Source organism: Micropterus dolomieu, linkage group LG19, assembly GCF_021292245.1.
Source record: "Micropterus dolomieu isolate WLL.071019.BEF.003 ecotype Adirondacks linkage group LG19, ASM2129224v1, whole genome shotgun sequence".
Taxonomy (NCBI): Eukaryota; Metazoa; Chordata; class Actinopteri; order Centrarchiformes; family Centrarchidae; genus Micropterus; species Micropterus dolomieu.
Genome location: NC_060168.1, coordinates 11,420,966 through 11,435,609, shown reverse-complemented (window position 1 = coordinate 11,435,609; position 14,644 = coordinate 11,420,966). Strand labels below are relative to the sequence as shown.

The 14,644-nt window shown below is 43.0% G+C and overlaps 2 protein-coding genes across 3 annotated transcripts in view; both read left to right on the top strand.

Annotated features, from left to right (window-relative positions):
- ppp2r2ba (protein phosphatase 2, regulatory subunit B, beta a) overlaps window positions 1-11,459 on the top strand; it is a 43,680-nt gene extending 32,221 nt beyond the window's left edge. For both annotated transcript variants that reach the window (XM_046030048.1, XM_046030049.1), the window contains exons 3-10: window positions 470-635; window positions 1,518-1,630; window positions 4,317-4,494; window positions 4,672-4,836; window positions 7,498-7,667; window positions 8,191-8,282; window positions 8,378-8,501; window positions 9,470-11,459. In XM_046030048.1, the coding sequence (XP_045886004.1) occupies window positions 470-635; window positions 1,518-1,630; window positions 4,317-4,494; window positions 4,672-4,836; window positions 7,498-7,667; window positions 8,191-8,282; window positions 8,378-8,501; window positions 9,470-9,625 (1,164 nt within the window). In that variant the 3' untranslated portion in view covers window positions 9,626-11,459. The remainder of the gene's footprint in view (window positions 1-469; window positions 636-1,517; window positions 1,631-4,316; window positions 4,495-4,671; window positions 4,837-7,497; window positions 7,668-8,190; window positions 8,283-8,377; window positions 8,502-9,469) is intronic.
- A 940-nt stretch (window positions 11,460-12,399) lies between these two features.
- gpr151 (G protein-coupled receptor 151) lies at window positions 12,400-13,719 on the top strand. Its single transcript, XM_046029698.1, has one exon. The coding sequence runs from the start codon at window positions 12,400-12,402 to the stop codon at window positions 13,717-13,719; it is 1,320 nt and encodes a 439-aa protein (XP_045885654.1).
- The last annotated feature ends 925 nt before the right edge of the window (window positions 13,720-14,644 follow it).

Here is a 14,644-nt window from a genome sequence, read left to right as displayed (position 1 = left end):
AGCATGTTAATAGGCTCACGGGGACAATGCTAACATGCTGGTGTTTAGCAGGTGTAATGTTTATGTTCACCATCTTAGTTTAGCATGTTATCATGCTAACATATGCTAATTAGCACTAAGCATGGTCAAAACCAAAGTAATGGATACATTTAAATTTTGGAACTTGGCACTTGAGGTAAAATCAAGTGATCACCAAAGCAGTTAGGATTCATCATCTGGGCAAATCTATTTTCGAGATATTTCAGTCTGTACCGTCGAATCGACAGGTCGGCATTGCCATGTCTCTCAGCTAGCATGGCTAAAAATGTCTTATCTAACTTTGAAGCTACTTAAGAAAACATTTAAGGAGAACAGAATGTACATTCACACCAGCAAAGATTTTTTTCTCAAACGTACCAATACTTAATCTCCCTGCGTTAACAGCAAATGGGTCTCTCACTATGTTTCTTTTCCTCTCCGTCTCTGGCAGAGTAAGAGCCAGCCCCAACGTCGAGGGGAGTACAATGTTTACAGCACATTCCAGAGCCACGAGCCGGAGTTTGACTACCTGAAGAGTTTGGAGATTGAGGAGAAGATCAACAAGATCAAATGGCTTCCTCAGCAGAATGCCGCCTACTTCCTGCTCTCTACCAACGGTCAGTCATTTAGCTAAGGCGACCCTGTTGCTGTTGGAGCGACACAAGTGGCAACCCCCCTGCCAAAATCTGTCATAAGAATGTGTTAGTCAATAACAGCTTCAAGTAAAGGTGTGATTTAATCCTCACTTTGCCGAATGGTCAGATATACAACTGATGTAAAAGAAGATGTTATTAATATCACATGAAAATGTCTCTGACTATTTGTGTGAATATATTGGTGTTTCGCTTGACTGAGCAAGTGCCACCAGCAGACAGACACGTTTCATATTGAGAACGTCATGCATGGCTGCCACAGCAGGAGCACACAAACACACACGCACATATCAAACCATGTGCCACCACAGTGTACGGCCACCACACAACATACATACATGCATGCTAGTTCAAACAGACACACACATCAGCAGCGAGACGTCTTGCAGATTGCGGGCTTCATGCATGGCTGCTACAGAAGTGCTAGCGGTGGCTGGAGCAGATGGTGGAGTGTCCTGTGGAGATGGCCTCGCTGCTCTGACACCAATATTCACAGCGGAAATTAAAAGTGAAAAAAAAAAAGGCAACAACCTGACTGCTGCCGCCATCCCCTTCACTAGACCGAGAAGATGACATGTAACTGGTGTTTATGTGATGCAGAATTGAAAAGCGCCCAGATGGCTTTTTCAGGGGGAGCGTATACTTCAGCAGGGAAATTTAGTCAACTTGTAGATTGATATCAGTGGCATCAGAATGTACACAGGAGCCGGCATTTATCATTCTCGCTGGCTCCTGCCCAGCCATGTGCCAGATTGGCTGCCCAACCCCCCGCATCCATCTTGATATCTGAGAGTCAGTATAGGAAGCCTTGATCTAACTGTATTTTGTGTGACATATCCATCCCAGACAAGACAGTGAAGTTGTGGAAGATCAGTGAGAGAGACAAGCGTCCGGAGGGCTACAACCTGAAGGATGAGGATGGACGGATCAGAAACCCATCGACCATCACCTCGCTACGGGTAAGCGATCTATCAGGTCTAACACCACCCAAAATGTCACATGGAGTAGGTAAACGGCTCTGTGTCTTGATCTTGCTGCCGTCTTAAAATCTTTCTAGCAGGTTATGATCTGAGGACAGGGAACAATTCAGAAAATTCCAGATAAATCAACAAAAACAAAACATTTAACAACTACAGCCTCAGGGTCCTTTCAGGCCTATTTTAGAGATAGAGGAGGAATACTATGGAAGCTTATAGGACTGTATGTAGAATGTGTTCATTTCCTATAGATGTGGAATATGTCAACTTACTCTATTTCCATAAATATTTAGTAAAAGTGGATAAAAATCCCTAAAGTACACTATGACCTATAGTACTGTAAAAGACATTATAGTCCCAGTGCTACTATTAAATTAAAGACAGATATTTTTATTTTATGTTTGATATCTTAAAATAGGGAATAGGGGAACAGCTAGCTTCACCCCACCAAAGGTAACAAAATCTGCCTTCCAACACCTCTAAAGCTCACAAACAAAACTTTTCTAATTCATACACTTACAAAATAGATGTAATGTGCTAATTAGAGAGCTTTAGAGGTGCTGGTAGTTGAATTTTGTTACTTTTGGAGAGAGCCAGGCTAGTTTCTCTTTGCTTTCAGTCGTTATGCTAAGCCAAGCTAGTCAACTACTGGATGTAGCTTTACATATGAGAATGATATCAATCTTCTTATCTAACTCTTGGCAAGAAAGAAAATAAGCATATTTCCAAAAATGACAAACTATTCCTTTAAAGGAAATTCAGCCAAAGGCACCAAAGTTTTCAATGGACCTGTCTTTCTAGAAAGCCTGTTGGTAGTAGACTTTTTCACAGCACATTAATGATGGCTCCGCTCTATTCAAGTGTCCCAGTAATCCATGACAATGTGACAGTGAACCAGCATGCACAATACCAGGAGCCTGAAATTGAAGCAGCTGACATGTCCAAATGTTTTCTGTAACAAAGGTCTATCCTCAGCTTGCACATCGAGTGGTCTGAGGTCTGAATAAGTATAGCCCAGATAAGCTGATTAAATCAAAATTTAGCGTTCAGTCATTATGCTGTGATAGCCTTTAATCCTGCATAAACTTCTTAGCAACACATACTGTCCGTACTGTCAAAGTTGATACAGTTGTCCCTTTTTAATACACCTGCTGAATATATGCTCACTTTCTATACTCATAAATGACTGTTTGGACAATTTTTAACTTGCCAGAAGAAAGTGAGAATGAGTGATCGATATGTGCACTGAGGTGAAGATTGTGATGGGATCATCCTCTTTGTTTCTCTCCCCTCCTCTCCCTCATTTTTTGTCACTCCACTGACTAATTTTCACACAAAGCAGGCAGGCACATAGGACAGTGTGCGTGTGTGTGTGTCTGCCATAGTAGATTAGTGCTGTGTTCAGCGTGTCTGTCCCGCTTTGTCTGGCTGGCCAGGGGATCATAGCAACCTGGAGGACAGGCCAGGACTGTGGCAATCCTGTTTATAGGCTGTGAAATATGCGCAGGGGGAGGAAGCCGAGGAGGCGAGGGATTCATTCCAAAATATAGCCAAAAAAATTAACTATAAATACTCTTTATTGGATCATTCCGGGTCCTTAAAACACAATTTTATTACTTTTTGCGTGCTATGTGATTGCAATGTGCTGCTTTATAAGAGGAAGCTGCTTTAAAAGTCTGATTCCGAGAGTATTTGTTCATCTTTAAAGCAGAAATATCTCAATTTAAAATAATCTGTTTTACGTACTATAATGTAAGACATCTAATAGATCATTTCAAGCAAGCGGAACAGTGTAGCTGTCAATGTTGGGGTTATGGGTTAATACGGTCCATGTCTTCTTGGACAGCCAGTGAAAGACATGGAAATGAAGTGACACCCATGGAGATACAGCAGCCTGCTGGGCTGCCATGTCTCTCTGTCGGTGCCAGCAACAGACGAGAGAAAAAGGGAAGAAGCAGTCGATTTGTTCTCCTCTCTCCCTCCCCTCCCTTCTCTCTTTGTCTGGTTTTTATCTGGCCAACGGGGGGCTGCATGCAGACTGGTGCTGGGCTTCTTTGAAGCCTGAGCAGTACTATGCAACTGTGTGCGTGTGTGTGTGTGTGAGCTGCTCTTAATTCTGCAGAGTTCAGTTATCATTCCTCAGCAGGGCCTAGCGATGCCCCTGGGCCATCTCTCTTTCCACCTCCTGTGCTTCCTCTCTCTTCTCACTTTCACTCACACACACATACAAAAGAACAGAAGCAACTTCTTCAGCACTTGCATGACATAGAGAGAGAGAGAGAGAGAGAGAGAGAGAGCGAGCATGATCACCAGTTTGATTGAACCAGCTTATCAAACAGCCCTGGAGCCCCTCAGTCGCTGTCTCTGTTTCATTAAGATTTGTGGAGTAAATGTCACATGAATCCCTGGAGTCATCTCGTTGTGGTTCACAGACACACACACACACATGCAGCATATTCATGCACACAAGCACTCATGTTCATGCACATTCACACATACACAGATAACATATCTAAGAAGGCCTCTGAGAAACCAGCATCAAAGTGCAAAAAATATTGAATCAGTGTTACCAAAAAAACCCCAAAGCCTTCAAGCCTTCATCTTTTATTTGCATATTTTTCTGTGTTTCTCTTTGTCCGCTCAATAACTGACCTGTCTTCACCAATAGGTGCCGGTGCTTCAGCCCATGGACTTAATGGTTGAGGCCACAGCCAGGCGTGTGTTCAGCAACGCCCACACCTACCACATCAACTCCATCTCTGTCAACTCCGACCTTCAGACGTTCATCTCCACTGACGACCTCAGGGTGAACCTGTGGAACCTGGAGATCACTGATCGCAGCTTCAGTATCCTCTAACTTGTGTCTTTTCCCTGTTTAGGAGCTATGTTCGTTTGCTTAAAAATGTGAAAAAATAGAAATGTGTCACTTTTTTCCCCAGAGCTAAATTCAAGACAGTTGTGATTTCAGCTGCCCACGAAATGTCCCCAGTAGTTGTAGTTGTTCCTTAGTACCTGTCTCTCAGACATTGTGGACATCAAGCCAGCCAACATGGAGGAGCTGACGGAGGTGATCACCTCAGCAGAGTTTCATCCCCAGCAGTGTCACACCTTTGCCTACAGCAGCAGCAAGGGCTCAATACGCCTGTGTGACATGAGACAGGCCGCGCTCTGCGACAAACACTGCAAATGTGAGTACCAGCAGATTGCATCATGGGAAAAATGATAAAGAAAGAAGCCAGAACATCTAATAATATTTTTCTTTCATGTGAGGCCTTTTATTTTATTATGTTAATTGTTATTTTTGTTCTGTGGTATTTTGTGGTCATTGTGTTTATTGGTTAAAGGTGGGGTAAGCGATCCTGGAGAAATACAATACCATGACAAATACCATGATATAGAGCAAACAACAACATAGCAGTAATGTAACTGTTGGCTAAGTTCTGGGTTAGCAAACTGAGAAATAGTTGCTGCTGTGAAGCTAACATGCAGAGAGGACAAGGCAGTTCCAGAGCCAGCACACCAGCTCCAGACAGCGAAACTCTGCTGCTATAGCTAACATCACAACAACAACATATTTTGGCCAATTAGTAAGTAAGCTGAATGTCTGTGGGCAAGTAAATTATTGTTACCTTACAGATCGTGGCTGGAATGGCCGGAAGAGTGTCATGTGGCTCAGCCCGATCAACTTTGCTTGTTTCCCATTTACAGAGCCAGGGCTGTGTATAAACGCTGGATTTATTTTCAGCGCACACACAGAACGGACAGCTTGCTGACCGTGAGGAGATATTCACTGAATCAGACAAAAAGATGTGCATTGGTTTAGAATTATCCCACACCACCAAAAATGCTGTAAAACTCAACCATATTCACAATTTCTTTATTAATTTAATTGTAATATATTCTGTAAATTTGATGTCCCTGCTCTATCATCTAAATGTTGCTTCAAAGCCTTTACTCTAGTAAGCTTCTGCATAAAAATGTCATTGCAAGGATTAATAGTTACCTAGATAGTAATGTATTGATTTGAATTGAAATACTGAATCTTTATTTTATTATTATTAATTCTTTTTTACCTTTAAAACAGTCAAATTTAGATATTGAGTACAAAAAAATTTTAATGTGTAAATACATTTTATGACAACGACAGAATAATGGAACTGGGCAAACAGAAAGACATATATACACAAAACATGGTAGCATCGTGGTCGCAAATCCATACTCAGTGTTCAGCTCCACCAGCAGTGACATGCGGCTTTCCCCCTGCTCAATATGCCATGATTGATAACCCATCAATAATTCTCCCCGTGTGTTTCAAACAATGAATGGCCTTCTCTTAAGCTTAACATCACGTGTGTACACTTTTGTCGAATACACTGAATACATTGACATTTTGGTTGGGAAATCAATGGCTTAAGAGAAATCGCATTAGTCCCTCATGGACACACCTAGTTGTTCAATAATGTCAGTCATTTCCTCAGACATATTGATTTGTTCACTGGACCGTGCGCTAACACAGCCTGTTGAATTTCACATGAGCATTCATTGGAGGGCTAAATAAGCTGGAATATTTGGATTTTGGAGTATATTTTAATTTGAGGTATTCACAGCTGCCCTCTGATTGTTTCACATTGACATGTAGGTGCCATTACTTGACAGGTGCTTGCAGTCCACACACACACACTCACACTCACAGTGCAGGCAGGTGCTCTGGGTAGCCTCAGGACTGGTCTGTTAATACCGACCGACTGTCTCACTGTGTGAACGCGTATGGCTCAGAGCGATGAATAATTCCCTCTCTCCCACACATAACAAACACACGCGCACGCACGCACACACACACACACACAAACACTCACAAACACACACACAGACTATTTACTGAACCTTACATAAACAACGCAAACACACAATTATACTGTATCCCCTGCCATACCTGTAAATCTGGGAGGCTGCTGTTATCAGTCAGCATTAGAATGAGGATGGATGGATGGAGGGATAGGGGAGGATTGCCAAAGCGCTGAGCCCCGGCATAGACAGAGGGGGACCAAACAGCCCCCATGCTGACTCCCCAGGGACCCTATTATACACCAGGAGGAAGGGAGGGAGATCAGGGACACACACACATGCATATATACATGCAGAAATTGCACACACCAACTTAGAAATAAACTCTCATTCACCGACACACACACACAAATCCAGCGGGGCTCAAATGGGCCCAGCACTTTGACATTGATTTGTTTTTCTTACCCCTTCCTCATCCCCTCATTTTTTCATCTCTCACGCCGCATCCCTTGTTAGACTCCCCATTGACACATCACAGATCTGCTCTCCAGGCCTCAGCTGAGGAGGAGGGAGGGGAGGGGTGGGGAGAGAGGAGAAGAGGGGAGAGGGGAGGGGGCAAATGGGTGGGGGCATATTTGGAGAGATGGGGAGGAAGAGAGGAGGAGGAACAGTAACTTGACAGCTAACGATGGAATGCCTGGCTCTTATCCCCAGCGTGCTGGCCTGCACACAGATCAGCAGCTGCCAGAATCAATATGAATCATAACCAATATTTACCCAGCATGCTGACCCACGACTATCTCCCTAAACACACAGAGAAATAATACTGTGAAGAGATGCAACTGCTGCAGCAAAGCCCCCGCATCCAGGCATTGTTGTGGCTGTTATTGTTCGCTAATAATGGCTCCCACCACCCGAAACAAAATCTGCTTTGTGTTTTCTCGCTGCGAATGATTAAAAGACTCGCGGGAGGAAAAACATTTCTTTTAAGCAGCAACCTCCCACAGTGTAAAATGTGTTTGCTCTGTCAGAAGATAACTGCTTTTTGTTTTTTTCTCACGCAGACTTTGAGGAGCCAGAGGATCCCTCCACTCGCTCTTTTTTCTCTGAAATCATCTCATCCATCTCTGACGTGAAGTTCAGCCACAGCGGGCGCTACCTGATGACAAGGGACTACCTCACTGTAAAGGTGTGGGACCTTCAAATGGAGAACAAACCACTAGAGACATACCAGGTAAGCTTCCGTCATGCCTTTATGTGCCAGTAGAACAATCTTCAGCTGGTGAAGTTAACAAATAACAGTTAGGCCGAGATCAAATCAAAACGTATTGATTTCAGACTAATCACTCAACATAATCCTGTTTCACAGTCACCCTACCAATCTGTAACCGTGTCATCTTTACCCCAGGAGGGCTTATTGAGCCGACTGTCCGTAAAAAGACAGATAGTGGACCAAACCTCCCACTGTGTGGTCATCAGGGTCAGATCCACACTGAACAGGGGAAGCCATCTTAGGGCAGGTCGTGATTGATAAGGCTATCAGCTGGGCTCAAGGGATTCTCTGTCCAATTCCAGCTCCGCCTCCACCTGCTACCTAGCATCTTAGCATAGGTCACCAGGTCTGGAGGGATTACTGAAAGTAGAGCATATGGCAGTGCAGCTTATGGTTGTATGGCAATGTCACGAACTTCAGACACTGAAGAAAAGTGTCACAATCCAGCACTTAGTTCAGACATTGTTTTTATTTGTTTTTCCAGGTTCACGACTATTTACGAGGCAAACTTTGTTCTCTGTATGAGAATGACTGCATCTTTGACAAGTTTGAGTGTGTCTGGAATGGATCAGACAGGTAAGATTTACTTTTTAAACCATCCATCCTTCCACCCATTCATCCATGCACCTATCTATCTCAATAACCCTGCGCTCTTCTCTGCTCCTCTTCAGCGTCATAATGACCGGCTCCTATAACAATTTCTTCCGAATGTTCGACCGGAACACTAAACGTGACGTCACACTGGAAGCGTCCAGAGAGAACAGCAAACCCAGAGCCATTCTCAAGCCTCGCAAGGTACAGCACTGCGCATCAATACCATTGACCCGATATCTGGAAGTCTTAGCTTTAAGGCAGCTAGATTTGCTGTTTTATATTGACGGGGTATCTCTAGTACTGACAACTTTATAGATAAGCTACCATATTGTTATCCAGAAATTGTATATCAAAATCGTATAATATATATATAATATAAAGTGGGACTGAGAACAAGCCAGAACTGTGTGAAATCCATGTATCATACTAGTGATTACTAGCATGAATGTCACAAATAAAAAGAAATTAAGTAGTTAGAGAAAGTTTGATTCATCAACATTAGATATTTCATTTGTTTTGTTCTTTTTACATATTCTAGTTTATTTTCACATTAAACAGACCAGTTGGACTGGTAACGCACAAAGTGTACAAACGCCAAATTACTTGTTTTGTGCACCCATCAATATTTTTATAAGAACAGAGGGTCAAATGACTAATGTGAAAGAGGTTACTCAAAGTAATGAACCCACAAAGAAATATCACCTGACTTTGCAGTTCCTCTCAGCTATATGGAGCATTGCAGCGTCTTTTAGCTCATAGTTTTGAACACTGCTTTCAACCTCATTTCTAACCACAGCAGGCTGCTTTTTTAAGCAAAAAAAAAAAAGCTTTAATAAACTCAATGTATGCTACCTGCGCAGCAACAAATGGCAGACAGCAACTAGTTGGTGAACATAGTAAAGCATTTAACATGGCCAGAAACGTGACTCCAAATGAAAGCTAATGTTGCTCTGTGTCTCCTGAATGTGTAAATTGTCAAGTGTTCGCAATCAAATTGTCCATATCTACTTTATGAGGTAATAATATGTCAGTGATTGACATCCTGTTCTGGTGCCCCCAAGTGAGCCAAAAATAAATTAACGTCACCGAAATAAGTGTTAATTCATGCTTTACAAATTGCACCCACTCTCATATGTTAACACCTCTTCACTCCAACTGTTGTCCTCCAGGTGTGTGTTGGTGGGAAGCGACGTAAGGATGAGATCAGCGTAGACAGCCTAGACTTCAGCAAGAAGATCCTTCACACTACGTGGCACCCACATGAGAACATCATCGCTGTAGCGGCCACCAACAACCTCTACATCTTCCAAGACAAAGTCAACTAAAGGGCATACCGCCCCTGCTGACCCCTGGCCCCCCCGCCACATGAGGGGCTACAGGGAGAGGTAGGGTGGGAGAAAGAGAGAGATGGAGCCCTTATCTACGTCCTTCTTCTCCTCTTCCTATGTCTTGTTGCTGCCGGTCTTGAATTTCGCCGCTCTGCTGAGGAAGTGCAGAGTTGTGTATCCAGTGGCTGAATTGGGGAAGTGGACAGTGTGAAATTTGGGAAGAGGGAACTTGATACAACCTGGATACAAATTGAGGAATAGGGTTCCTTGAAATCAAGAATGGACATTCAATCTCCAATTTGACTTTTAATTTAATTTATTTAGCCATGCGGACACCTGAAGAAGTGAACCCTGTGCATTTATGCAACAACAGGATTGCTGCATGAATGACATGATGTAGCAGCCCTCTGGACCCTGAAGAACGGGGCTGGATGTGGGTACACTAAACATAAAGTAGAGCACACAGACAGAAACTTAGCTTACATGATGGTGGCTCGTTGTCATGTAGCAACAGTGCCCCCTCTCTTTCAAATCTGCTCATGCTACAGTGCATGTGTTCAACCCTGCGGCCTCTAACTGGGGCAAAGTTCTGGACAGTGCAACCTGCTGCAGAATTCCTACAAAAGAGGAAGAGACTGTTAATCTCTGACTCCAGAAACTGAGAGTTTTCTCTGCCTGTGACACAACGTGGTCAATCTTTCTAGTACCAATTCTGTGTCTCCCTGGTGAGACTACTGTAGTCTGTAATGTGAATGAAGCCCTTCCAGGCTGTGTCAATGGTTTTATTTAATGCTGTTGTTTTATTAAGTCCTTCTCTCGGTCAATGAGTCTGTTTAGAAGCTGTGGTGCCTTCTTTTGGTATGTGGGGGTTTGATGTAGTGGGATCGGGAGGGGGGAGGGGACTGAGTACAAGGCAGGAGTGTGAATGTTTCAAATGAAATGTTAACTTAGGAATTTTCCTTTTGTTTTATGTTTTATTTGTCTTTCTGTATAAACAAAAAGAAAAAAGCTCCACTGAGGCCCCAGGTGGTAAAGTGCTTTACATTATAGCACCGTCTACATGCTTGTGAGTTCAGGGCAAGACGCTGTGATGTGTACAATGTAAATGTTGCTCTTATCACATTGCTGTCAGTCTGATGTCATCAGTTTGCAAGAGACAAAGCCACATCAATAATTTTGTTGCAAAATTCCTGTTGAAAAAAAAAATTTGTACAATCTTATTTGGATAGCACTGAAAATGATCTGTAGATGGTAGAACCATAAACTTTTCATGTTGAATTATTGAACTTAAACTTGAGGCATAATGCTAGCATAGCTCTTCTTGCATGCGTTGGATCTGATTCTGATGAAACAGACAGCCTGCATATAGATTAACACTTCTACAGATCATCTGAGGCACTATGCAAGTAAAATATTTGGCTTCTTCCAGAAGTAGCCAGTTTAAAAATGTTTGATTTTAGATTTCTTTCGTGCCAGTCCATGTTCCTCCTCTTGCTGAAGATGGGTAACGTGAAACAGTAGCAGGTTGTGTTTCAGCACTTGGCACTGATCAGTTTGGAGATCCTAGCTTGTCTCAGATTTGTTTTAAGAGCCACCTCCCATAAAAGGAAAGCAGTTAAAGGTCTAAATGAACTCTGTGAAATCAGGGAATTATTAAGTGTGATTCCTTAAAACAGTAATGTCTTCTAAACAACCTCCTTTGTGACACTAATTGAAACAAAAAAACTTTTATAGCTCAGAATGTATTGAAATGCAATTAATTACCATGCAGTCTTTATGCTTACTGGACTTTCTTTGAATAAAAAAAGAATAAAGATGTGCAAGTTCAAAACCTGCTGTATTGGATCTCTGTTAATGCTGCTGACTCAAATTGGATGTACATCAAATGATTCATTTCCTGACTATGTTTATTGCTGCTTGTGGTGTAAGGGCGCCCTCTTGTGGATGAAGAGTAAGACACGTAAAGGCAGTCTGGCTGTAGCAAAGAAGGGAGGAGTTTTCATAAACTGAACACAGATGGGGGACTTTTCAAATTACTTGCCACCGTTATTGTACGTCATTTATTTCCCTTCTTCATGTTTATTCATATTATTCAAATAAACCATTGTAAGAGCATATATACACATTTCAAATGAAGGTTGCTGACCCACCCTAACAGCACATGCAGCAAACACAAATGGCAAAATCCATTTGAATTACTAGTGGATGCTTGCCGTTACTGTTAATGTTTGTAATAAATTATAAAATGTCTTTGCTCTAATAACACTGATTTTGTGCCAAAAGACTCTTAAGCAGTTCAAACAGTTAAGTATTAGTAGCCTAACTCTAAACTCTGCTTAGAAATCCTCACTGTAATGACGACTAATTATTTAAACAAATTAGAAATCCAATACATTCCTTGGTCCTACTGTGCACATTATGCAGAGTTATTTCTAATTGGCCCCGTGAGGCTATAAGTCTACGCACATGTTGTCAGCTGGGGACAACAGCTGTCAATCAAAAAGCATCTTTATAACCAGCTGCAGAAGCTGCATCATTGTGTCTCAGGATAAACCTGGGGACTGACAGGAGCTCCACTGTGATCATTGATCGTCAATCAATATCTTCTCTGATGCGATTATTCTCACAGGTTTAGATTCAGAAAGGTAGTATTGCTGGAAATATAAAATATTTCTTAAGTCTTAGGTCTTTTGAGCACCCACAACCCCTATTCTTCTCCTGGCTTTTCAAATATTTTCTTTTCATATCAGCTCGCTGTCTTTTTTGAAAAGATGGATAAGTTGAGTGGGAACAATGCGACAATGGTGAACAGCTCCATCGACAAGTGGTCATTCAATGAACGCGGCTCTTACCAACAGCTGGACCCTGGGGAGCTGAGGGTCCTGGTGCCAGCTATTCTGGCAGTCATTTGCGTCTTGGGTGCGGCTTGTAATCTCACTGCGATGGTCATTTTGTTCTCCAGCGCACATAGGGGCAAACTATCTCTCATCAACTCCCTCATCTTTAACCTGATGTTTGCTGATGGACTGGTGCTGGCGTTTACAGTGCCTTTCAAAGCTGCCTCCTACTCCAAAGCTAGCTGGAATCTGGGCTGGGTGGTCTGCAAGACGGCCAACTGGTTCCTCCACACCTGCATGGCAGCGAAGAGCTTCACAGTGGCTGTCATGGCCAAAGCGTGCTACCGTTATGTGTCCAACCCCAACAAGCAGGTGAGCATCCACCTGGGCTCCATCCTGGTGGTGTTCTTCTTCATTTGGCTGTTTGCCTGCTCTGTCACCATTCCTCACTGGCTGTTTGCTACGCTGCAGAGAGAGATCCGCGGGCTGGTGTGTGAGCTGATAGTTCCTCCTGAAGCCCGGGATTTCATGTCTGTGTACATCAAAGCATACCCCCTGGGGGTTTACTGTGCACCTCTCAGCTTTGCCCTGGTGTATTTCTGGAAGGCTTACAGCCAGTGCCAGCGCCGCTCCAGTAAGAGTCAGAACCTGCGCACACAGATCAGATCCAGGAAGCTCACCTTGATGCTGTTTAGCCTGACTGTGGCCATGGCTATTCTCTGGCTCCCACAGTGGGTGGTGTGGGTTTGGGAGCGTCATATAGCAGAGAAGGAAATTGAAGGAGCTCGGCCCCTCATCTCCTCTATTCCCCTTCTTCTAACCCTCTCTGCTCAGTTGCTCACCTTCTCTCTGTCCCTGGTGAATCCTCTCATCGTCCTCTCCCTCTCCGAGGAGTTCAGAGAGGGCTACAGGGGTCTGTGGAGGCGCCTCACCCTGCGCAAACCTCTTCCAAAGCCCAAACCTGGACCTCACAACCCTACAGCTCTCCATTCGCCTTGCCCTAGACCAGAGACCTCCGGCCAGCTGCGGGGGGAGAGATGCCTTCAATCAAGCTCCAGCCAGGGTCCCAGCGGAGAGGCTCAGCCCCTGCCGGAGCAAGGAGGAGGAGGGAGGGAAGTAGACAGGGTGAGCCTCAAAGATGGGATTGTCTTGCCTGATTTGGAGCAGTTCTGGCAGGAGAGGGAGACTGGATCGCACACAGACGAAAATGATCCTGTGCCGTGGGAGCACCAGAGCGAAGAGGGGAAAAAATAACAACCACTTCCCATCCTCATCAATACAATCCTCAGGCAGCAGCAGCTTCATCGACGGACCTCAGTTGAATGGACTGCTGAGTGCTGCACCGTGAATAATTTGTATTCTGTCAACTGTGTTAATGATATTATTCAAAAGGTAAGAAGTGCCATTGGTGTGAAATATGAGTGGACTATAAATAGAGCCGTATCATCTGTATATATGATAAACATTGCATATTGTTGTATTTTTGCTGTCTTTTAATTGTTTAATGGAAGAACTAGATTATAATTATTAAAAAATGACAATAGGTGGCTGTAAATTAAAATTTGTAAATTCAATACACAGTATTAAATGACTGGTGTGCTGCAAGAAATCCTCTGGGAAAAAAACTGATAAATTTAACACAGTAAATGTATTTTGCACTCATGTGCAATCATTGTTATTTATGTGTAAACTCTTTTGACTATTAGTGATGTTGAAGTAGGCGTTTCTTTTATGTGACAGTGAAAAAGTCTGTTTCCTGTCCTCTTTCTGTGAGAGATTACCAGTGTTTACAATAAAGACAATTCTAAAAATGTTGCCTGTGTGTCATAAAATTGGCTTGAGGTGTAATAAATGATATAAAGATACATAAAGATATAGAATAGGAGCAAAATATAGAAGCACAATAGCAAAATAACTGGTTTGTGTCTATCTATCTACGTCAGTCAGAAATGTTCTTGTAAGGGGTTAAATCAATGACATACATACACAGACACACACATGTACAGTAGAGTCTTAATGAGATGGATCAGACATCAGCGGATAGTCTCCTGCTGACATCAGGTCATTAAGTATATTTTCATAAGGGCATCCATTAGAATTGCCAAGTGTTCTAATTAGAGGTAAAGAGCTTTCATCTGAACTTATTTCAGTGGACTCACCTCTGTGGGAGTCTCAAGAA

Excerpts from the sequence above, each read along its gene's own strand:
- gpr151 (XM_046029698.1), top strand. The coding sequence starts at position 12,400 with ATGGATAAGTTGAGTGGGAACAATGCGACAATGGTGAACAGCTCCATC.